Raw genomic sequence first — 24658 nt, forward strand, 5'->3', positions numbered from 1 at the left:
ATTTTGATTTTTTTTTTCTTTTATTGTTTCTCTTTATTTTTGGGTATTATCCGACTAGCTCGAGGGGTTTTATGTAAACGCTACGCTCCAGCTAAACGTGTAGGAACAGAAAAAAATAAAAGCTAGATGAATCGGCAGGCTACGCCTCAAGTTACCTCTTTAGGTAAAAGAGTATGTAAGAAAAGGGCACGATACACAGGAACAAGGTGAACGAGGTCCAAAGGGGGACGGCTTTTCCTCGTCATCGCGCGAATTAAGAGAAGAGAAATGATAACTGGAAGCGCCGAGATATGTGTGTGTGTGTGGGGCGTGAGGGAAAAAGTGTTTGTCCCCGAGAGAAAGGCGAATAAACCGCTTAGGATTATTTACATCCTTACGATCTCGTTGTTGGTGTACTTGCTCAGATCGCCGTCGATGTTGCTCCACCACTCGAACAGCATCGTGTCGCAGATGAGCTTGAACCAAGGGGTGAACTTGAGGGAGGGATCCTTGAATTGGGCCTTGAGCTCGTCGGCGGTGACGTATTGCGTGGCCTTGACCTCATTCGCATTGACATCGAGGTCGACGTTGGCCTTGATGAAGAGGATGTAGTCAACTAAAAGTAGTTCGTTCTCTAGTTAGTCATTCTTTTGTCTCACAGCCTTATAAAATCCGTTCCACGACATTCCCTCAGATCGGCAAGAGCGCCGCCGAGAAGAGAGAAAAACTGTATGCGAGAGAAAATGACGACTTACTCTCGTGTTCACCCCACTTGCCATCGCTTGGCGCCTTATAGTGGATGCGAGTCAAGAAATGAAACTTCTCGATAGGCACCTGCTCGGGCTTGATGCCCAACTCGTGCTCGAGCTTCCTTTGGGCCGCTCGCTTGGCACCCTCGATGGATTCGGGGAGCGTCGAGCCCGTTTCACCGGGAATGTTTAGAGGGTGGGAGCAGCAGGTATTGGTCCACATGTCGGCGAAAGTGATTTTCTCTTCGGCTCGCTGCTGCAGGAGGAGACGGTTCTGGTCGTCGAAAAGGAACACGGAGAAGGCGCGGTGCAGGAGGCCCTTGTCGATGTTGGTCATTAGATGGCCTACAACGACACGGGGGTTAGCTTAGCTATTTGGAGGCAAGAGATGCGATGTCGTCTCTGCTACCGAGTCGCGTGCATCGCGGCGGCGGCGGGGGGAGGGAGAGAGAAGAAGCGGGGAGGATATCATCCAGTGAGCGGAGAGAGGAGGACCACGACTCACAAATCTTCTTGCTCGCAGTGCCAATTGGAGAATCATTCTCGTCCAGCACGATGCAGACCTCGTCCATCAACCTAATCTGCTCCTCATCGTGGCCGGTCAAAGCTTCCGACCTCGTGTCGATGTCGGGGAAGAGGCGGAGAATGGTCTCAGTGGTGATCGGCTGAGCCGTCGTCGTGGTAGTCGTCGACATTGTATGGAGTTTACGGCCAAAAGAACCGGAAATGAGGCGATCGCTAACGGGCAACTGCGCAGTTTTTGGGAAGAGGGAAGCAGAAAGGCAGACGTCGGGCAGAACTCAAAGCTCGATTCAAGGAGCAAAGGCGGGATTTCGATCGAGATAAAGACGGTGGGGTTGCGGGGGGAAGCGGGCGCAGTCAAAAAAATGTTGATGGGCCAATTTGATTCAATTGATTCTGGCCAAGGGGGGACTTAACCCCACCAAACCTTTTTTGGGGACATAAATGGTGGGGCAAAGAAGCACCAAGACGCTTTGCTGAGGGGTTTGGTCATTGTATTCGAGTCATTGGCATTGGCAGTAGCATTGCCATGGCCATTTGGTGCTCATGCGAAGTCGTGAAGTGTTGAGGCTCCCTGTCATTGATCACCGATTTTATCTGGATTCTGGTCGAGTCCCCCTCCTCACTTATAAAGTCCCGTCTTGATTGAGATTGCAATTGCAGCTGCTACACTGCTACACTGCTACACACATTCTCCAACACCCGCCACACTCGACACACTGTCATGAATCAATCGACCAGTAGCAACGCAGAAGCATTCGAGTCTTGAAATTGACCCAGGAAGCGAACTGGCATCATCACGGAGATTGAGATCGAGGCCGTTGATCTTGAATTGCCCAATGATTGCTGAGAAGAACATGCTGGTATGAGGGCACGTCTTGCACTGTTCACCGATGCTTTACATAGACTAACGGTGCACAAAATAGTGTAATATCCCTGCCCGCCATAATGATCCCAACTTCAAATGCCATATTGCAGGCCATGCAACATGACAATGGGAGTCGAGGATGAATAATCCAAGATTAAATAATCGGCATTGAACTACAATTGTCAACTCAGACATTGAGTCTGCGAACATTGATGGCGACTTCCGATGGCTCGTCATGAATTAATATCAATCTTGAAGCTATACACACTCAAATCTTACGACTTTTAGAACGCCCTTTTACGCCCTTCATGACCTAACATCGGAGGTCGATGTCACAATCCCGCGAGGCTAAGATCTTCTCCATCTTCTTTGATCCCTCGATCCAACAGCAGAGTGCGAATGGCGCGTTCCACCCCAGACGACCCGCCATGATTGGCCCATTGAGGAATCCGAGCGACAATCCGAGCGGCGCTCCTCGGCATAAGAGTCAGCATCACAGCGGTTTCCCCCGTCAGGTCATCTAGCGTGCCTTACGGCCCTAACGGCATGCTCTCTTGCCCTTCTCCTCCTCCACGGACCCTCTATTTAAATTTCCGGATTTTTCAATCTGGGCATCCGTTGACATACATTGCATTTGACTGCGCTATTCACGGACTTACGTTACACTAGATGGCAGTGTGCTTGCGTAGGGTAGTAGGGAGCACGGTTTTCCGTCCTTGGATCCACAGATACAATTTACATCCTCCTCCCAGCCTAGTGTCGACTTGGAGCGGGCGGCGAATAATAGTAATATATTTGCCAATGCCTCCGCTCTCCGAGTATGACTGTTAGTGTAGTGCCTTTTCTTCTTCCTCCTCAGTCACACCAATTGATCATTGATCTTTTTTTTCTGCTCTCCCTGCGGTGACGTAGACCTATAAATATCCTTCTGTGAAATCCTCGTCACATACCTCTTACACACGACATCGCCGCCTATTGGCCCTCCATGGATCGAAATGACGATTCGATAGCCGATGGGGCAGCCCAGAACTCCTTGGCGGCCGTGCTATCCTCGTCCTTCCGATCCCGGTCCCCCATCGCGGAGGAGGCAATCGCTAGGGATGTAGCCCAATGCCACAGACACCATGGCGAGGAAGCTATCGATTCGGAGTCCGAGGCCCCCGTGGACATGCTAGGTCCCACCATGTATCGGCGGCCAAGCGGGGTCGCCTATGGTCCTGCGCGACCTGTCTTCGACGACCTATCAGTCGATGCGCCCGTCCTAACCCCAAGGGAGATGGTGCAGTCGAGGGATGCCGAGCGTGTCCTCCTCCAAGACAACCACATTTTGCCTCCCACGGAAAGCGAGACGAAACCAGTATCGTCTTGGTGGGGTCGATGGGTTGCGAAGCCAAGAAAGCGCAAGGAGGGTCGCGAACCTCAAGAGACGACCCCCCTCTTACCAGGTCACCACCATGAGGCTAGTTACGGAGATGAGGAGCTGAATCAGCAATGGAACGAGGCTGTATCTGCCGGCCGCATTCGGACGACCTGGGCGCGAGAGGCGCGAACTATCGGCTCCTATGCCGCGCCGTTGCTCGTTGCATTCATGTTGCAGTATTCCATTAATGTCGTCTGTATATTCGCTGTGGGTAGGATTGGAAAGGTGGAGCTTGGTGCTGTGAGCCGTACGTACACGAAAACTTACACAACTTTTTTTCGTCAATCCCCCGTCGCATCGATTTTGCTAACATGATAGGAGAATAGTCGCGAGTATGACATCCGTCATCACTTGCTATGCGCCATTCCTCGGCCTCGCGACGAGCTTGGATACGTTATGTGCGCAAGCCTATGGGTCTGGACACAAGCACCTTGTTGGCTTGCAGTTTCAGCGCATGACCTACTTGCTTCTTCTATGTTACATCCCCATCGCCGTGGTATGGTGGAATGGAGAGTGGATTCTGGCCAAAGTAGTCCCTGAGCCTAGATCCGCGGAGCTCGCGGGTCAATACCTCCGGGTCTTGATCGTGGGCGGGCCGTTCATCGGGATCTTCGAGGCGGGCAAGAGGTTCGTCCAGGCCCAGGGCCTGTTCCATGCCGTTACATTTGTTCTCCTTGCCGCCGCGCCCATCAACGTGTTTGCTAATTGGCTGCTCGTATGGAAGCTCGAACTTGGCTTCATCGGTGCCCCAATTGCCATTGTTATCACTGAAATCTTGATGCCTGTATTCTTGCTCCTTTACGTACGCTTCGTTGATGGATATCAATGCTGGGGCGGGTTTAGCAAGCGTGCCTTTACAAATTGGGGTGAGTCGACCTGATTCAAAAATGGAGCCCGAATTTGGTTTCTCACCAACAAATTTATAGGACCGATGATTCGTCTGGCGATTCCTGGTATGATCATGATAGAGGCTGAGTATCTTTCATTTGAAATCCTCGCCTTGGCTTCTAGTCAGCTGGGGACTTCCGAGCTTGCCGCCCAAACCGTCTTGAGCACCCTCATCTCTATCGCTTACCAGTTGCCGTTTGCACTCTCGGTTGCGGCGTCTACTCGAGTTGCCAATCTCATCGGGGCTGGCCTCGTTGACGCTGCAAAGATCAGTGCTCAGGTGGTACGTTGCTTTCCCTTTTCCTTTGAAGGGAAGAAAAACACAACGACTGACAATCCAAAAGACTGTGTTCTTAGGAACTCTCCTCAGCGTCTTCAACAGCTCCGTGATGACAATCTTCCGTGAATCTCTTGTAGACCTCTTCACCAAGGACCTCGAAGTCAAGGCTTTGGTTCTCGCAGTCATGCCTGTCGCCGCCACCATAACAACCAGCGACGGCCTGTCTGTCAGTGCCCACGCCATCCTCAGGGGCATCGGCCAGCAGCACATTGGCGGATACGCCAATCTCGTCGGCCACTATCTCTTGTCCATGCCCTTGGCCTTTGGCGCTGCGTTTGGACTCGGATGGAAGCTGAAGGGTTTGTGGCTCGGTCTCATGTGCGGATTAATATTGTAAGTGATTTTGGTTTGGGGGGGGGGGAGGGGGTTCTCAAATTTACCATGCTTTTTTGCCTTTGATGACCGTGTGACTAACTGTGATTTCTTAGTGTTGCTCTTGTTGAATATATTTATATATACCTTACGGATTGGAAGAGGGCGGCTAAGGAGGCCGAGGCGAGGAACACGGCAGAATGAGTCGAGAGCGAGTATGGAGCCTTTTTTGGAAATCGAATGGAAACCGAATGGCTGAAGGCTGTAATTTACGATGATGAATGATATAGGGAACGGGTGCATCTCGATATATCATTAATGAGTTTGTAGAGTCATGACGATATAGATAGCATTGTAGCGGAATAATTAATGTTTCTCTATCAAGAAGACCATAAATACCATGAGACCTTAGAGAAGAGCCCGTGGAAGTTTGTTGTGATTTCGTGAAGTTCTCGCCAGCGGAGAGATATCAATTCCAGTTCGGTGAGGAACCCCGCCTGTGGACCGACCAAGCTTCCCTTATCACGTCACCGAGGGCGGCGCAACTTGGATCGCAAAACAAACAGACCATTGACTTCTGCCCACTTTTTACATCTGCATTTAAAGCTTTCCTCCCACATCAACAACCTTACCAGTTACCACGTAATTCTACAACGAAAAATGGTACGTTTTCCCAAATTCTAGCAGCCTTCGAAACGGCCTCCAGCTCCGCCAAAAGTTCCCGTGCGACTCTCCCCCCGCACCAAAAAGAAGACCCGAGAACTGACGTGAACTGACGTGTATTCTCTGACAAGCTACCCCTCGGCCTCCTCAACGCGGCGCAAGGCCACCCGATCTTGGTGGAACTGAAGAATGGCGAGAACCTCAACGGACACTTGGTCATGTGCGATACGTGGATGAACCTCACTCTCAAGGAGGTTGTGCAATCGAGTCCGGTATGGAAATGACCCTTTCCTCTCGAGCACGCGAGCTTTCCCTACAAATTCTCCCGATGAATAATGAACACCAACTCGAAAGATTTTTCAAGGAGGAGGCATGGCTAATTTACACGGGGAATTTAGGAAGGTGACAAGTTCGTACGGTTACCAGAAGCCTACGTCAAGGGCAACAACGTAAGTTGGGAATCTCCTTCCAGCCTACGCTCGCTCAACAGATGATCTGATATCTCTTCTGTATTTGCGCTCTATAGATTAAGTACCTGCGAGTGCCCGACGAGATTATCGACATCGTGAAGGAGTCTCAACAAAGCCAACAGGCCGGGTTCCGAGGCGGAAGGGGTGGACAACATCGGGGAGAGCACGGCGGTCGCGGGGAGAGGGGAGGACGGGGAGGTGGCCGGGGCCAGGGCCGCGGAAGGGGGAGGGGTAGGGGTGCGTGAAACGCTTGACAACATGAAGCCTGCTTTCCCTGGTGTTTGGATGGTCTCAAGCTACGGTCCGTTGGCTTGGAGGGACGACCTTGAGGACGCCCTGCTGCTACTACACTAGCCTGCCTTTCTTGGTCTGGAATAAGCCTTCGACTATGGGCTTTTATACGCTCGCGATCTAATCGTCGAGCCTTGGGTGACAGGGAACGGCACGAAGTTTGGAAGTGGAGAAGAGGCCATACCGGCTGGTAATACTCGACTAGGAGTTCCTGGCCCATTGCGTTTTCAAAATATATGCGGTCTCGAGAAAGGAAAGCCCACGACCTAGCTTATTTAGCACATCTATACCAGCGGACATTAAACAAAACCTCGTCCAGCAGGGAAGCTACAACCCATCGCCTGCTTCGGAGATGATCAGGTTGATGACCCGACAAAACACTCCGTTGGTTGAATTGTTGGATTTTTTTCAAAGTCGCTAACCTTTGTGATATACAAAATAAATAAAAAAAATCGCGCCCATGCCACACACAGCCCAACCAGATGATCAAAAAAAAAAAAAAAAAAAAAAAAAAAAAAAAAAAGAAATCCGTGGCCCTTGAGCAAAAAAGGGGAAAGGTGAAAAAAAGATGGGAGCCAATGCTCAGTATGAGGGTCGAACTCATGACCTTGGCATTACTGGATAAACCGGATAGTTTATTAGTACCACGCTCTAACCAACTGAGCTAACCGAGCGATGATCCAACCCAGTGAGCTGGGTGGTCGGTGTTTTCGTTGGGATGTGACAATCCTATCCTGTTATATAAGGCCAAATCGACTCCCCACGACCACTGAGCTGAAATGTTAGCGCAGCTGCATCCGGCTATCATCCTTCCCACTTCTTCATCGAAATTGAAAGGCTTCAACTTGCACTCCACCTCCCCTTCCATCGAACAGCTAAATCTTGGCAGTGCTCCACGCAAGAGACGCAGTGGAGTACAGAATTAGACCGTCCTCAAGTTAGAGAGGATATGACATGGAGAGCCGCACTAGTTAGTATTCCAATTGGCTAGGTTAAGAGCGGCGATCGTCGCTTGAACCCTACCACGAAATATTTCAGTATGGCGCCTGGCTGGGTCTTATACGTTAGGACAGGAAATAACAGTCGAGGAGATGCCGGAGGACATGTCTACCTTGAGAGTTAATCGAGAGTCGGAGGCTGATCCATGAAGGTGCAGCTGCGAATACAGCTGGCCACTCCTAACACGAGGCTCCTCATCAAGAGCAGAATGATCTCAGCAAAGACATAATAATGTAACAGACGACTCTGACCATTGAGTCCGCCAAGTTGTCGTTCGCTTCCTTCACTCGATCCCGGAAGTAGATCTGATTGTCCTTGTCTATGCTGTCTTTTGTACTTTCTTTGTCTGGGAAGGGGCGTTGCCATCAGCGACACTAGCCGTCTCCAAACAAGAAAGGGGTACCGAGAAATTGTGTAGCCCCAAGACTCCCTTAATCAATGTGTCTTTTGTGGTCAGTAATCGATAATCGGAGGTAAATGGTCGAGGACAAAGGCCTTGTTTATATAAGAGCCAAGTGTTAGCGTCAAAGACATTGTTAGAGGACAAGAAAAGGTCTTTAGCTAAGGACCAAAGAATTTTTGATATGATGAAATCAAAGTTATTGAGAATAGAATATATATATATACTAAGAGCATAGGCAATGAATTGATGCGGTGTACCCTGGAGAGCTCTTACTTAAAGCCCTGGACCTTCACTGGAGGAGCAGCAGTGCCTTCCAAGATCATGTAAGTCACCTTCAAGTGAGAGAAAGAAGCCCCTTGACGACACGACATTCTGCTTGGCAATGCTTTCCAATTACTAGCTACCCACGACTAAGAACTTGCTGTGATCTCCATCGCTGTGGGCAACCGGGTGTTGAGAGGCTCTCCCTCTCTATCCCATCTCTTCAAGAGCAGCAACACTTCAAAGAAAAAACATTGTAGTTCCAAAGACATTCATCTCTACCATCCATCTTCCATCAAGATCCCACTTCATCCAACTGGTTTATTCATTCAGCATCTTCTCAAAGACAAGCATCGTCTTATCGTTCCGTCTCGTTTCGAAACCTCTTCATTCTATATCTAGTATGCGACGAGGTAAATATCAAACCGTCCCGGCAGGACGTAACAACAGGGGAGGCACCTACATTGGTTCTTCGGTCGGGCCATATGTCTCCCGTCGTAGCCGCGCAGGATCAAATGTCAACTTGACGTCTTCCGCCATCCCTAACCCTACCGCTGGGGAATCCAGCACCAACTTAATCGACTTAACCTCTCCCACTTCGAGATCCGGCTTGGGAGAACCAGACGCCAACTCGGCGTCTCTTCCTGCTCGATCTGGCCGCCAGAGTCTGCTTCCTCGACGGGTGGCAGGTCGCGGAAAGACCACCACCTTCGATCCACGCGAATGCCTCGCCCCAGGGGCCCAATACCTAGACAGCCGCCACGAGGAGGCAATAGATGGGGACGCAACACCTTCAGGTGATATAGACGAACCGGCTATTGACCAAGGCACGCGTGACTCTGACAACGGTGACGAGACACTTGTGAACTCGGACGCTAAGGACGAATTATCCGTTACCATTTCTCCCGATGCGTCAGAAATCCGAAGTCTGCCTTTGAGCAATGCGCCCCGGAACGTTGAAACGATCGAGGAACTTACGGCTGCTCTTCCAGCTGTTCCTTCATGTAACGTTGACGAGCCTCGTTTCGGTTCGGGCTCGTCGTCAGTTTTTTTCGATGCGCCAGATAGTCCAACCCTCAGTATTGACGATGAATCTGGCTCGATCCTCGGCGGGATCTCGAATCTTGATGGTCAGGACGAACAAGGACCTAGCCAACGGCCTTTGGATACCCAACCCGGAGGCTCAAACCTGGGAAGGGGTCCATCGTTGAACTATTCAACCACCACGACGCTTGTAAACACCGAGTCGGCCGTTTCAACCCTGCCTTCTGCCCAGGAGCATCGCGACCAACTGGTATCTACTGCCAATGCCACCCAACAATACCTCCCTCTCCATCCGGTGCCGACAGACGCGGCGGGCGCATCAGACTCTGGCAACGAAGCGCGTTCTGACACCAGCCCCATTGACATCAGTCTGGCGGCATTGACAGCTCCGTGGAGTCCTCTAGACGGTGACACTGGCGTCGGTGGCGCCAGTGTGACGCCCGCCTCAGACGCAACTACAGTTGTTGTCGTCGGCACTTCTCGAGTAGAGCAGAACCGAGAGGAGGAGCGGCCCGAGCCGACGATTGACAGCCATAGCCCCACGGCTCCTCCCCGACAGCCTTCACCAGTCTTGCAGAGACGGCCACCGAGTCTCCCGCGTCTGCCGGTTTTTGACAGTGGAGTCTTTCACCCGGCGAATGCGGCCACAGTAGGCCCGGGTGTTGAAATGGTGTCGAACACCTCGGTCGAGGTTACAACCGTTGATGTCGTCGAGGATGTGGCGGATTCCACGAATGTAAGCAGCGATCCTGATCCCGTGGGCGCCGGCCCCACTGGAACTGCTAAGAAGGGCTTCAAGGGATGGTTTCGATCGATGTGGAGCAAGCTTTCCCCCTCGGCTGTGAGGAGGAGGATACTAGCCAAGTCGAAGAGGAAGCCTAAGCTCTCCACTAAGAAGTCGAAGGTCTCGTCCCATGGCTCTATTAGGAAAGGGATTTTGAAGAGGATGCCGGGAGCACGCGTCAAGGAGGTGTCTAAATGAAGAAGGGTTGGTCTGGTGAAACATTACTAGGGCATACTCATGAGAGCATACTCATGGAGGATATGGCTTTCTCCTTGCTTCTTTGTGAGATTTTGTTTTCGTTAGCGAACATGGGGCGGAGTTTTGGGAGGGAAGGAAGATGGAGTAAGGCTCGTTTTTCTTTCTTTTTTGAGGTTATACCCAGCGAGCTGAGGGATGTCAAAGGGAAAGTCGCAGAAGGGACGGTACCCGTCGCATTATATATTTGTGGCGTTGAAGGGTTGGAGTATATTGGTGTACCGGGTGTTTGGGATGGCAAGGCTTGGTTGATATTGTTTTGACGTTATGTTCTTCCTGGCCTAGAGCCAGTGTCATGGAACCGACCTGTATTATATCGATGGATCCCACGGATGCCACTCGGGCACCGATATCAAAGTTCAAAACCAAACCAAGAAGCGCCGTTCATTCATAGCGATGTATGTATAATTAAAAACCCATTGACATCCACATCCATTCAGTTCATGCATGCAACCCGCCCCCACCCCCTTGAAAAGCAGAAGAAGAAAGCGCCGAGCGGTGGTATTTATACCCAGTTTAAATCATTGCACCAGATGCAGTATGTGTATCCCATATTTCCCCTCACAAATTAGAGCATGTACCTGAACGAAGTCCGAGAACTCTTCCACCGCGAACCAGACCGCACAAGACCCTCCTCCTCCTCCCCATCAACGACCTCGCCGCCCTCAACGGCCTCCCTCACATCCATCTTCGCATTCCACCAACGCATATAAAACCTCAACGCCACAGCCAAAAACGCCACGCCCAACATGGCAGCAGCACAAGCGTGCATGCCCCTAGCATAATAGGGCGCATGAGAGGCAGGATACAAACGTGTGCCGAGGAGGGGACCGCACTGGCCGATGACCTGGAGGAGGGCGAAGCCACCACCCTGCCGGCTCTCTGTGGGCTGGTTGTTAATGGACCAAGTGACGGTCAGCGCGACCACGGAGAAGAAGCCCACCGCGGCGGGGAAGAGGGCGAGGTAGCGGATAGTTGGGGACAGGCCTAAGGGCTCAGCGTAGGCGAGGAGGGCGTAGCCGGTTAAGGATTGAAGGGCGTGGATGATGATGAAAGGGGAGCGGGAGCGGGCGTTATCGGAGGCTCGGGCCGTTATGAGGACCATGAGGAAGGCGACGAGGTAGGGCGGGGCGGCGAGACCCTGGGAAGCTAAGGGGGAGTGGCCCATTTCTTTGAGGATGGTGGGGAGGAAGACGGGGAAGGAGGCGTAGGCCATGTTGGTAAGGAAGAAGATGAGGGCTGTTAGCCAGGAGACGGGGTCGATGAGGGCGGAGAGGACGTCGCGGAGGGAGAGGCCCGAGGAGGGAGCGGAAGATGAGGCGGTGGTGGTGGATTTGGGGAGGTGGGCCTTTTCGGGGCGGAGGCGGAGGCGGGCGACTTTCTTTTGGCGCGGGGTGAGGTACCGCGCTGTTTGTGGTGAGTCTGGGACGATATGCCAGGCAGCGAGGGCGACGACGATGGAGGGAAACCCTTCGACGAGGAAGAGCACTCGCCACGGGGCGATGGGGCTAGCTTCTCCGAACTTGACGATGAGCCATGCTAAGCTGGAAGCGAAGGAGCTCGCGAGCGGCGCGGCGGAGATGAACATGGCGGTGCGAAAAGCAAGTTCGCTCCGCTTGTAAAAGAAGGAGAGGTAGAACGGCACGCCCGTGAAGCCTGCCTCGCCGATTCCCAAGAGGCCCCGCAGGCCGATGAGCATCGGGTAGGACGTGGCGACGGCTTGCAGGGAGGCGATGACGCCCCAGGAGAGGACGAGGGCGGAGATGTAGATGTGGGCCGGGAAGACTTTCCAGAGGAGGGACATCCATTCGAAGATGATGTAGGTGATGTAGAAGGAAGAGAGGGCCCATTCGTACCAGTCTTCGCGGGGAGGGTCGGTTTGGAGGTCTTCGTGCATGCCGGCGATTTTTGCATTGCCGATGTCTGTTGGTCCATGTTAGAGCATTGCCCAGGCAGATGACTGAAGTAGCCAGGGAGACAGGGAGACAGAGAGACACTTACTAGACCGATCAATAAAGCTTAACATGTACAAAAACGCGACAAACACCACCAACTTCCGATCAAACGTTCTCACGACCTCCTCCTCCTCCTCGTGGGTGTACAACTGAAAGCTAGCTGTCGTACTAACACTTGCACTCCTCGGATGCAACCGTATCCCCGAAATCCCCCGCTCCTCATCATCGTCGTCATCGTCGTCATAGTCGTCCTCGTCTTCATCGTCGTCATCGTCATCTTCGGGCGTCCACTCGTCGTCAGCCTCCAAGCTCGCATCCTTCCCTCTCCCCTTCCTACCGCGCCCTCGTTCCTTTCCCTTTAGGGCGCGGGTTTCTTCTTCCGAGGCCGAGCCAAGACCGCCGAGGCCATCGTCTTCGGAGGCGGAGGAGCCGTCGTCACTGGAGAGGGTGAATTCGGCGGTGGTCTGGGCGAAAGTGGGAGAGACGGCGTCTTCTTCGCGGGGAGGGGTGGTCAAGGTCATTTCTGGGGGGCCACCACGCGGGCTGTCGCGTGCCGGCGTGGAAGTTTCGCGGGGTTGTGTACGAGGTGGAATGGCAGTTCGGTGCTAGAGGGATCGTGGCATTTTCGGGGGAGTTTCGAGGGGACTGGGCTCAAAGACGGGAAAACTAGATGTGTGGATGGAAGTTCTTTCTGGGTCTCTCCTTCGCGTTCGAGTTTTGAATTTGGATCTGAACCGGATGCGCAGGATGTTTGTCTAGTTTGCCGAGCCGTTGGAAGTTTTGGCGCAGGACGTTGGAGCGCACGCGTGCGCACATCGATCATTATCAATCTGCACTGCTGACAGGGTCAGGTGCGCATCAATTGTCAAATGGGGAGCGAAGGTTTGGAGAAAGTCCAAGACAGAAGGCCTTCGTGCCCCCCCGCACCTCCGAGACTCGGCGTCGCCCTTGCCCGGCTATGGGTGCCGACGATCCAATTAAGCTTCAAGCATCAACTTGGGGGATGATCTAGCGTACAGTACCAAAACGAGACTGGTGCTGTTGCTTGGTTGTGCTTCGTTTTCCAAGGTTTTTAGTTGGTGATGACAGGCGGGGTCACTACGACCCTGCTCCAGCGGTGCTCTGTGCTTTGTACGCCCTGTGCTCTTGGCATTTGACAGGACGAAGCCAAGCCCACTTCCTCCACGCCAGCGTCAAATTCATTGATTGATTGAAAAGCCAGGTCTGCCCAGCCTGGTAAGGATCATCCAGTGTTCCCGGAATACGAGAGCTTTAGATTGAGAACAAACCCGACTACGCGCAAAATCGGTATTTCCTTGGTGTCGTGTCGTGTCATGCCTGTATCTGTCCATGTAGGATTGCGGGACCAGACTCTTGCCAAATATATTTCAGAGACTGGCACATATATCGCTTTCATATCCTGTCGTAATCCAACGCCGTCTCCAAGCAAGTGCTAGGAAATAGTAAAGAAAGACAGCATAGAATAGTGTACGGCCAATCGTACACCATCACCATTAGCACCATCGCATCATTCATCCCCTACGGCCGTACTCGGTCAACGCCCCAACCCGGATCCAGTTCCCAAAACCACCCCAAGCCCGAGGCCGAACTCTACCCCAAACCATCCTGCTTCTTTCCGAATATCCTCCTCAATCCACCTTGTTTCGCCGGCTTTTCTGACCCACCAGACCCCCCGGACGGTGGCCCGCGCGACTCTGCCCCCGGCGTGCGTGGCCCGGAAGAGGACGAAGAGGCACCCTGATGGCTCCGCGCAGGTACCGCGTCCCAATCACCTTTCCCCCGCTGCACATCCCTTTCTCGCTGTCTATCCGTCTGCCTTCCATCCCTGGACCTCTCCGTCCTTATCTCCCGCTCCTTCTCCCGCTCCCTCTCCCGCTCACGCTCCGGTTCCCGATCTTGCTCCACCACCTCGTCAAAATCGTCTCCGTCCAACACGCCCTTCATCCTCGGCGGCTCCGGCTCCTCCAGCCCCTCCGGCACAAGCCTCTCCTCATCCCCGCAAACGACCACATACCACCGAATATCCTCGTTCCTCTGCAATTGATCCCTAAGCTTCTCCAACCAACCAGCCTTCTTCCCCGCCGACGATGATCCTCCTCCCGCGGAAGCACCGCTGCTTTTCTTCGTCGCCTTCACAAACTCATCGCTCACCGTCCCCGCCATGGGCCGATCCTCCGCACCACCCCTCTTAGCCAACCTCTCCTCATACCGCGCAATCTCCTCCGCAACGCTAACGTTCAAATCCACCCTCACCACATAATCCGCCACAAACGCATATGGCCTGCTCACCTCCTCCAAATTTGACGGATCATACTCCTCTAACAACTTCACCGCCGACCAATCATTACTCAACACGGCGTCCTCCTCATCGTGGACCGAAGGCGAGGGGACATCGAAGTCTGCGCCGTCAGCGGAGACCGCAGCCATCGCCATCGCCGCCGCCGACGCCGGCTCACCACCACTACCTTTACCCTTCTTGCTGGATCCTCCCCCGAGTAATGTTCGCTTCTTCTTCTTCTCCTCCCGCAGCGCTGTGGCCTTTTCCGTCGACCGATCGAGGAGTGTTTGGTCTGGTTCGGGGAGGAAGTCGAAGAGGGCGTAGAAGGATTCGAGGATGGCTGTTGATGAGTGCGGGGCTATGATCCATTCTGGGGCCGCGTCGTCGATGTTTTGGACGACTACGTAGACGCGGATGCTACGGCGGTGCCACCGGAAGCCGTGGCAGAGGTAGGTTGGCATGGTTTTTGTGCTCCCGCGGGGGGGACAAGACGTGGTTGTTTCCCTTGTTCTTTTTAAGAAATAATTTTTGGGGTGATTTTTATTATTATGTGATGAGCTAGCTAACTAGCTTTCCGAGAATGGTTCGCGAATTTGAAGCTTGGAGCTTGGCAGAATTTGGAGAGAGTTGGGAGGGAGAATCGAGAGGCGATTGATGAATTGATAGAATTGATCGAGGTTCTGCCGAACGAAAAGAAGAATTTGGAAACGCCAACGTGGGGTTGATCTCCAATGGAACCTCTGATTCCCTTACGCGGAAGGGATAGAAAATGTTGCGAATCTCCTGCAGGTTCCAATCGATCGATTCATTCGAGATCGGGAGGGAGAAAAATCAATGGCTAAAGCTGCCTTCTCTGCTTCGTACTCAGGTAGACTTGAATTGATGTACCAAGGGCGGAATTTGACCGGACTCGCAACACAACGCAGACTGGGAGTGGGGAGCTTGTGCGGGGATAACCGAACTTAAGAACTCAAGCTCCGTTTTTCTTGCCAGCTGTTGACAGTTAACTTGCCAATCTGCTCTTTGATGGTCAACCATTTATCTCAGAAGAGCACGTCGAGGATGGACGGACGAGATTTGATTAGAATTCCCATCTCACGACAAGCCGGAGGGTTATTCCTTGTGCTACTAATACCAGGGAATCGTACAGGCTCGAAAATTTCGACAGACGAGACAGAAGATTAGCCCGGTTCGGCGTATAAATCGTGGGAAGATGCTCCCCTAGCGCCCAACCCATCCTCCCGAGGGCTGAGAGTTGTATAGACTTCGATGGAGGACTGGATCGGTGCGTGAGTAAGAGTAACAAAGGACTAAGTCAACCATCGAAAAGAAAACCTCAGGAAAGACCTAACAAGCCGAACATATTTAACATTCATCATTACCGTAAAAAGTAGAGATTTGGTGTTCGCTACGAGAAAATCCAATGACCTTCTAAACCCCGACTAGCTTTCTGACAGTATTTGATTCATATTATCACCACTTCCGCCACTCTCTATCATCGGGAAGATCCATCATCGCCCATTGCCATGCTCTGCTGACCAAAGATGGTATCAAAATCCATGTCCTGCACAAGCATATTATTAATGTCGTCATCCGACATACTAATATCCATTCCCGCCATCAGTCCCGGTGTAGGATTGGTTGAAAAATCCAGAACCGCTTGGCCGAGCGCGGGACCCATAGTCGAAGCAGGGACTGGAGTCGGAGCCGCAACCGGGATCGGGATCGGAACGGGTGCCAAAATCATGTTCGGGGAGGTCTCCCCCGACACTGCGGTACCCACTCCGCCAAGCTCCTCTCGAACCAGAGTCTTGAACTTGTCAAGAAGCACTGGGTCATCCGCTGCCGTGTCTTGCGTCCCGAGAATATCCCTACCCCTCTGGCGTAGAGTTTCGTCATCAGGGAATTGTCCCCTGTTTTTGACTTCGAAATGCACCAGCGACCGCAAGCCCTCCTCGAGTTCGCGCGCGCAGAACACTCGTCCAGGCCTCGGGTATCTGGTCCCCATCGTCTCGATGAACCGGTTCGCCGTCGAGGTTGATGTCTCGAACTCGCAGAAGGCTGGTCCGACTGGCACCTGCACGACAGAATCATTGTAGTGCGGAGCTGAAGTAGCTTTGAAGTACGTATACGGCGGCGCGAAGCCTGAGCCACCTGCTTTGACGGACCATGGTTTTGCAGGGGGGAGGCCGGGTCCCTCCTTGATGATTCCAACATCGCGCTTGAATCGTTGAAGCCACTCCGCATTGTCGGCAGCAGTTTGGTTCCAGGGATCATCGCTAAGACCATATTAGAATAATAGATTCAAAAGAAGAACACGGATCGAGGAAAGCAGGAGGGGCATGAGAGGACAGCAGCAACCCTCGGGCGGAGGGAGAGAAAGAAAAGAAAAGAAAAGAAAAAGAAAACAACTTACTCATCATATAGGATCCATCTCGCCTGGTGCTGCAACTCTTCGTCGGAAGGGATATGTTGGTTAGGGTTCTTCGCCGACATGGCCGACTTAACATATCGACCCAGCTCCCCAGCCAGTCGACGATAACAGTTTGCGTCGTTGAGGAAGAGCTTTCCGGTTTCAATTCGCTCGCTGCCGCGAGTCAAAAGTGTCGCTTCGCCCGACAACCCGTTCCTCGGCCCTTCCTGCAGAGTATGCGATGTTGACCGCGTTCCCGTGCTATTGCTCTGTGGCGAGTTGTCTTGCCCTGAGTCATCCTTAGGCGATCGGCCTTGGTTATTATGTCGCCGTCTAAACGCTGCTAACCAAGTGCTGTTGTCTGCTGCTGTTTGATTCCAACCGTCCTCTAGTTCGTAGATGATGATACGCGCTTGCCTCTGCAAGTCCGCATCCGTGGGCTCAACTCCAAGCGATCTCTGGAAGTCAACATACTCTCCAAGTTCCCTCTCCAGCCTGCTGTAGTTGTGGATAGTCGAGTCGATCTTTGTAGGATCCGCCGGCCGTCGCTTAGAATCTAAGATGTCTTCGCTCCGCGGCAGCTGGGCTCGCGCTCTGAACGGGGCAAGCCAGTTCGTTGACATTTTAATGACCCGAATAAGCCAGTTGGCCACGACTTCCGATGGGTGCGTGGATACTTCTTCCATCTTACCCACAAGACGGCAAGCTTCTTCTTGGAGTTCGTCATCCATAGCTGTTAGCCCCAACAGCTTCTTGGCTCTGACGAAATCGTGGAGTTCAAACTCGAGGGGGCAGGCCTCGAAAAGATTGTCCTTGCCGTTAATCTTCAGGATAGCCATTCTATTTTCTGCCTGCGATCGAAGAGGTCCGAATTGTGCCTGTTCTCGTATTCCCGCAGGTGCCATGATGAGGTCTCGCAGCCACGAGACGGTAGAAGCGATTCCTTCCAGGGATACAACTTCGGAGGCGAAAATAATACGACAGGCCTCGACTTGTAGCTGGTCATCTGTTGGCATTCCCGACTCTTTCGACCTTTGGATGAAGAAATCCAACTCGATCTTGATGAGCTCGTAGGCGTTTCGCGGGCTCTCCGGAGGTGCGTTGTTGGCCACGTACGGAAACGGGCTATTTCGTTCATTATGAATAAGATCTATTGCGCAATAAAAGAAAGGTCAGAAGATCCGATCCGGTCGATGGGGTATTGGAGAGGTCGCATACACGGTGGAATCGAATTCTCGACTAGCTCCAAAACATCTGGTTCGAAACCCCAGTCACCCTTCCAGTCCTCCATGGAGTAACCCATCTTGAAGTGCTCCGCCAGGTGGTCTACTCGTATGCTCCACGTGTTCATCGATATACCGCAGAAACCGCACACGGACCGGATCTCTGGAGTTGTCACTTTCCAGTCTTTCATGGACCAATCGACAAACTTGACGTTGTGCACAAGCCTTAGGTGCTGGTTGAGATGATCTTTGCGATAAAACGTCCTACCCTCCACGGGTTTTTCCTGGCAAGTAGAATAGTTGTGGGTTTCGATATGCTCATCCGTAGGCTCCGGTTCCCCACAGAACACACAGGCCATAATCTTGATATCCGGCTTCACAGCTTTTGGGCCTTTGTTGCAGCACACCCACCTCTCGAGAGACAAATGAAGAGATTTTTCGTGTCGCTGCCAGTCATGCTTCGTCTTGAACGTTTCGGTACAGAAAGTACACTGGTACGTCCTCAGTGGAGCGGCTAAGGGGGCCTTCTCACTGACGCCCTTGGGCGCATTCCTGCGCCTTCTCCGTCGGCGGCTGTTGCGGCCAAACGAACTAAACGAGCCGAACGACCCTCGGGACGCATGCGAATAGGCAGACGCAAAGGAGCCGCCGCTAGAGTGTGATGTACCCACACTACTTGCCGAAGACCCGTGGAGGGAGCGTCCAGACCCATCATCGGTATAGACATGGCTGGAAGGCGTTGCCCTGTCAGAGGAAACGGTAGATGCCGTGACGGCCCTGGCAATGGCTATGGCCGAGGCAGGTTCGTGCTCCGGGGGCGAGTCAACCCATCGCTGAAGTGGGTTCATGCTTTCTAATGCTGGCGTAGCCCTCCTAACTGGGATATCGACGGGTGTACCGAAACCAAAACCGACCTGTGGCGAAGTAGATCGTCCTGGAGTAGGGAACTTGCCGCGCCGGCGAGCGTTGGCCAGCCAGTTCGTAATCTGAGTCTTTGTAAGGCCAGTCTGGCGCTGCAGCATGTCCTTTTCTTCGTCGCTAGGGTAAGGGTGTCTTTGATGTGTCGAGAGCCACTGCCGAAGAATGCGGATGGATTCCCTAGATAACCGCGCACCGATCTTGCCCAGGGCAGGAGTGGCAAGTTGGCTGGGAGTGAGTTGGGTTCCTGCTCCAGAGAGATTCCTGGACAGTATTTGCTCGGTCTGAGAAGGATTGAAGGCGGCTTCGTTGGTGGGATTCATGGTGGTAGTGGTGTTAGGGTTCTGGTCAAGTGAGAAATCAAGGCTAGCCTGCTCGAGTCGAGCCGCCCAGGAAGGTTGTTGGTCAATCGGTTCAGAGAAACTAGTGGTCAACTCCGCAGCAAGACTACATTCAAGCCGGAGGGCAACGCAGCTTGTGCAGTAGCCTTTATGCTGACCCTCCCGGATGATTTTGCAATGATAGCCAGCACCGGCGCATTGAAAACAGGGGACCGGGGGGATTCCAAAGCAATTTGCAGACATGGGTCCTAAGCTGCCCCCTTCCGCGTCAAGGGCGAAGTGGACGGGGTCCAGCTCGGAGGCAAGCATGCCCGGAAGCGCTTGTTCACCGGAGAAGTGCTGCAGGGCAAAGAAGCCAAAGTCGTCATCATTAACATTTTCAAGGGCGAGGTCGATGTCAAGACTGGGGTCGTTGCCTCCGACATTGTGGGCGGACGGGTCGAACGGGTCGGTGAGAGGGGCACCCCCGACCTGATCCCAGTTAATGAATTCATCCATGGCTCCCGGTTGGGAGAGCAGCGCTTGCGGTTGACTGGAAGGGCGTTGACGTGAGACTGGAGGCGGCTAGATGAGCTACACGGCGGCAGCGGCAGCGGCAGCGGCAACGGCAACGGCAACGGAGTTCGTGCGGATAAGCTTAAAGGGGGTTTGTCAAAACGATGGGCTGAGGATCATGAGGTACATGTAATTGGAAAGGCGTAGACGATCTACTAAGTTGGACAAAGCCAGCGTTCGACACTCGGGATCCTGTAACAGAAGTCTCGTCAAGGAAGGAGACAGGTAGCGGAGATCACAAAGGACATCCACTAGTCCTGCAACAAACTCGAATCCTACCCTCGACAAGGTATGACGACGCCCTTCGATGCTTCTTACACTATGGCAAAGGGCGTCGAGTGACGGGGAGAGTCTTGCGCTAAGAGACAGAAAAAGACAATGATGTAGAAATAAAAAGGTATAAACGACCAAATCGAGAATTAGGCTGGGACGAGAGACCTTTTATTGGGGTACACCAAAAAAGTCACTTGGTCCAAGAGATCTAAACCGGGGAAGCGATGCCAAGTGCCCTTGGCCGTTTTTCTTTCTTCCTGATTCGAGAGATTCGGCCAGAATACAAAGCAATTATCTCTCCTCTCTGGAGACCCGAAGATTTGAGGACAGCCTAGTGCCGGACGGGACAGTGACGGCGAGGATAGTAGGTTGCTAACAAGATTTTTTGGGGATGGTGAGGCAAGATGCCGAGGCGCTCATAGGTGAACCAAAGGACAGCATTGAATGTTGCGGCACGTCTGCCTCCCGCCCATGTACCAAGGCATGCACACGAGGTGCATGCACAACTCGCAGGGGACATCCAGCGATACGGAAGGTACTCGAGGTTTGCGGCGATGTGACTTCGCAGCGGAACTAGATCGCGTGGGAAATGAGAGAACATCTGTTAGGAGAAAAAGTTCCATCCAGCGACTCCGGATGGAATGGCCGATAAGACGAGACCCTAAAAAAAGTTCCCCATTACGGAATAAGGCCGGGTGGTGTCGTAAACTAGTGGAAGGGTTGTATGGAGATCTGGCTGCAGCATGTCAATTCTGCGCCCTTCGAATGACCAGCCAAGCCCTTCCAGACAAGGGAGCAGGGGGTACATGTAGGCAGTGGAGGAAGGGTGTCAGAAAGGTATTACTGGAGTTCAGTGGTGTGTAAGTTTAGGACCAGCCAGCGTATCAGAGGCCTAAGAATATTCCTGACCTGACCCATTGAGGCTTCGATGGTGTCAGAACAGCGTTGGAACAGCGTGGGATGGTTAACCAAGGCCCACACCCGAGGTGGATAGAGAGAACATTGAAATCGATTTTGGAGAGTGGATTCGAAGTGGGTTGAGTGGGTTGAGCCTGGGGGGCGGGGAAATTCGCCTCGTTGCTGACCTCCAAACTGCGGACAGAAGGTTGGATAATTGACCGACGAAGGAACGTACCCCATTGTTCACTCCTACTTGCCTCTTCGTCTACTCCACGACGACACCAGTGTAGTAGTATACTTCGCACAGTTTGTCCCTCATCCAGTTCCCACTGGCCCTATCCACATTGGATCCACCAAGATGGCATCAATGTTTTTTGCAAGTGTCAAGCACAATCTCAATTCGCTGCGAATAGGGGAGAAAAAGAATGAGAACTGTTTGATTGGACTTCCCGACCTCCCTGCTCCGAGACCGCGGACGTGGACACCTTCTTCCGCACCAACAGTGGCCAAAGACTTCAAGCGACGATGAAAATAAGGTCCGAACGGGGAAGCATCTGGGGCTCTTAGTGCTCGATTCATCTATGCATATTCCCTCAGTAGTGGAGAGTACAGTGTCTAGATTCCCCGAGCCCATGCTGAGCTTGTAACCACCATTAAGCCCGCTCCTTCCTCCAACAACTATTCACTCCGAAGTACACTACACCACACTTAACACCTCCTACTTAATACTCCCAAGTTCTGCACCTGCTCTTTCCTTCTCGCTCGGCCCGGTCAAAAGTGGTACAATGTACGGATGGACGGAGACTCTATAAACCAGCCCACCTTCTCTCATTTCCTCCTCCGCTTTCGGGCCCTACCACACAGTTCCTTCCCCTCAAGAATCTGCCCAGGACCGCCAAAGCCCCGCCGGCCCTCGGCCGATACGGCGTGGAAACTCGGTCGGTCATCACGCGACCGCCGCCATCTGGCTTCAGCGTCCACTTCTAGTATAGCATCTCAAGGTCCCCGCTCGAGCGGTCTGCGTCAACCCCACGACTGACAAAAAGAAAAGTCCATTGGCCCCTTTGTTGCCATTATCTCTGACAAGCAAGTCGCTCGGATAACGTAGGATTTTGAAGGCTGAAGCTTGGACTATTATGTGGGTTTACTCCGCCGGGAATAAGATCTCACATGCTCGAGATGGATCTGTGGGATATCTTTATTCCAAATTCCCATTCGGACGATTATCGAGTGTCATCCTGCGCTCCGAACGATCGGGTCGCTTTCCCATCTAAATCAACTCAGCTTGTTAGATTTCCTAGTGCTGACTATTTAAAAAGATACCCCTCCGACGACCTTAACTGGGAGAAAATGATCCGACCCGCTAACTTTGATTCATATCAGTGACTAAGTTGGTTGTTCGAAAAAAATATGATAACAACCACGCCTGTGATAAGCCGGCTACTCGTAGAACTGGTACCTCAAAGAGAGGGAGAGACGCAGTGTGCCATCGTCGAGGACGAAAGGGAAGTAAGGGACGGGAAAGAATGGACTAGCATTTCGCGACGGGTCTATCAGCTTTGAAGGCTACGAGGGTATCTCTACCACCGCACTTGCACCAACAAAGGGGTTCGGTACCATGTGGCGGGTTTCATTGAAGCAAGGAGGGTCTGGCATGAAAGGGAAGTCCTTCTCGGGCATTGTCGTGGAAGCAGATCGTCCGCATCTCTACGACTAATCCAGTCTTCCTAATGAGGGCCCGTTCGAATATAAAAATGGACGTTGTTGATCTAAGAGGGAGACCAGTTCGACGGGAAAAGGCAGCATACCTTTCCTTACCTCTCCTCGTTCTGCCAGATTCAATACGTTATCCCATCTTAGGACAAGTAGGCGTGGCTACTTCAAAGACAGAGGCGACAGAAAGGCTCGCATCAACATTGTCGGCTTAAGACTTGTTTTAAGGTCACGGCTTTGTCCATGTTCTTTGGCGCCTTGCCCCCATTACGCCTCGAGCGAGTACGAACGGGTTCATGTGCGATTTCTCCGCGTCGAACACGGCACAAGATGGGAAAGAAGTCACATTTTATGGGCTTATCCTGTGAACGACATCCGAGACCATCCAAGTTCACAGACCTCCCCGAGCAATAACAATCAAGAGTCGCAACGTCACTACGGCGACTCTGTGAGTACCGTTGATAGGTAAACTATGAGCAACACTCAGTCGTATCAAACAACCATATCTCAAAATATGGATCCATTTCAACCCTGATTCCAACCCCGGGCATCCTGGTCCCGGCACTCGCCTAAGTCACCATCGCGCAACTTTACTGTAGGCTTCGTAAGAACCCGGGCACATAACTCTTGCGAAGTACTGGAAAATAGGCTCGTCATTCCACCAAAACCCCTGATTCTCAAAACTGAGGCTCTTCCTAGCTACCTGCCGTGATTCCGAGCTAGGCAGCGCGTGTTTGGAGGATGTTCTCATGCTCCGGGAAGGCCCGCATGGAATGAAAGGTATTAGTGATCATACCCAAACTAGACGGGATTATATGAAGAACTACTTATCCTCCTTAGCTTCGACGTGCTAGACTGTCAAATCTACTTTCCAACGCCTTGTGGGATCCCTGGCATCCTTTCTCCTCCAGTGGCACATCCCACAGCCGGTGCTCACTCCCTCGCATCCAATCTCCTACTGCCTCACCACATCGACGACCCTGTCTTGAAGAGCATCAGATATTAGCCTCAGCGTTCTGCGGGATGGGATTAAAAATGATAGATCGGCTATTGCTTTGAGTGCTCCCCGCCGATGTGGCCGCCTCGCCAAGAGTTATGCTTCTGTGATATGCCTCTGCGTTAGGTGTTATATGTGCCCAAACAGCATATCACGCAGCTCTTTCACTTTGCTGAGGAGTCTTGAAAAGCCGGTCTTCCAAATAAATATATCCCGAGTGTAAAATATTGTAGACTGGTTCTTGTCCTCTCTAGCTTTTCCAAAAAGAATTCTCCCTTCTCTCTGCAACATTTTGAGCTCGAGCCGTTGGAAATCTGCTCTCTTCGGTCTTGAAGACTCCCCATCATAGACCTTCCACCATCTTCCACAAATCGGGTATTGAAAACAGGTCCCCCAACCATATCTCATCTGCACGAGTTTCTGGGGTCTGAAGACTCTAGGCAGCAGAATTAATCAGCCCGTCGCCTCGTCATGGCTCCCGACCGAGATACGCAACATTCCGTACTCGTCATATCCTCCTACAGCGTTGGCTAGTTGGTGAGCACTGAGCTAATCCTCGACACTTCTCGATGAACTTATAGAGTCTAATCGAGAGCTCGACTTACATCCAGGTGCCGTACAAGCAACCAATGACAAGCTATTATTGTCACAATTTTCTTCATCTAACTTCTCCCTCAAGCTATCACATGGCAATTGTCCACATTGAATCGGTCTCGGAGTCTCTGACAAGATCTCCTTCCAAAACAAGAAAAGCGATGGGAGCTGAGCTAGGTCGTTTCTGATGGTCAGTTTCTAAAAATATATCCATACGGAGTACCTCGCA

The 24658-nt window shown here is 52.4% G+C and overlaps 5 protein-coding genes and 2 pseudogenes across 5 annotated transcripts; 3 read left to right on the plus strand and 4 right to left on the minus strand.

The window, feature by feature from the left end:
- Positions 1 to 365: 365 nt before the first annotated feature.
- SAPIO_CDS7218 (uncharacterized protein) lies at positions 366 to 1423 on the minus strand (the record flags this gene model as incomplete). The annotated part of the gene is made up of 3 exons (XM_016789115.1): positions 366 to 595; positions 735 to 1073; positions 1234 to 1423. The coding sequence occupies 3 exons, from the start codon at positions 1421 to 1423 to the stop codon at positions 366 to 368; spliced, it is 759 nt and encodes a 252-aa protein (XP_016640942.1).
- Positions 1424 to 3103: 1680 nt separating this feature from the next.
- SAPIO_CDS7219 (MATE efflux family protein) lies at positions 3104 to 5282 on the plus strand (the record flags this gene model as incomplete). The annotated part of the gene is made up of 5 exons (XM_016789116.1): positions 3104 to 3785; positions 3865 to 4404; positions 4465 to 4709; positions 4771 to 5099; positions 5195 to 5282. 5 exons carry the CDS (start codon positions 3104 to 3106, stop codon positions 5280 to 5282), a joined length of 1884 nt encoding a protein of 627 aa, XP_016640943.1.
- A 456-nt stretch (positions 5283 to 5738) lies between these two features.
- Positions 5739 to 6456, plus strand: SAPIO_CDS7220 (uncharacterized protein; the record flags this gene model as incomplete). Its single annotated transcript, XM_016789117.1, has 4 exons — positions 5739 to 5741; positions 5873 to 6013; positions 6140 to 6190; positions 6268 to 6456. 4 exons carry the CDS (start codon positions 5739 to 5741, stop codon positions 6454 to 6456), a joined length of 384 nt encoding a protein of 127 aa, XP_016640944.1.
- Positions 6457 to 8568: 2112 nt separating this feature from the next.
- SAPIO_CDS7221 lies at positions 8569 to 10191 on the plus strand (annotated as a pseudogene; the record flags this gene model as incomplete).
- Positions 10192 to 10816: 625 nt separating this feature from the next.
- On the minus strand, positions 10817 to 12724 carry SAPIO_CDS7222 (Uncharacterized protein; the record flags this gene model as incomplete). The annotated part of the gene is made up of 2 exons (XM_016789118.1): positions 10817 to 12171; positions 12250 to 12724. 2 exons carry the CDS (start codon positions 12722 to 12724, stop codon positions 10817 to 10819), a joined length of 1830 nt encoding a protein of 609 aa, XP_016640945.1.
- A 1090-nt stretch (positions 12725 to 13814) lies between these two features.
- On the minus strand, positions 13815 to 14963 carry SAPIO_CDS7223 (annotated as a pseudogene; the record flags this gene model as incomplete).
- Positions 14964 to 15997: 1034 nt separating this feature from the next.
- SAPIO_CDS7224 (C2H2 type zinc finger domain-containing protein) lies at positions 15998 to 19895 on the minus strand (the record flags this gene model as incomplete). The annotated part of the gene is made up of 3 exons (XM_016789119.1): positions 15998 to 16781; positions 16919 to 18065; positions 18134 to 19895. The coding sequence occupies 3 exons, from the start codon at positions 19893 to 19895 to the stop codon at positions 15998 to 16000; spliced, it is 3693 nt and encodes a 1230-aa protein (XP_016640946.1).
- Positions 19896 to 24658: the final 4763 nt, after the last annotated feature.

Source organism: Scedosporium apiospermum (assembly GCF_000732125.1).
Source record: "Scedosporium apiospermum strain IHEM 14462 chromosome Unknown SEQ_SAPIO_0110, whole genome shotgun sequence".
NCBI classification, from domain to species: domain Eukaryota; kingdom Fungi; phylum Ascomycota; class Sordariomycetes; order Microascales; family Microascaceae; genus Scedosporium; species Scedosporium apiospermum.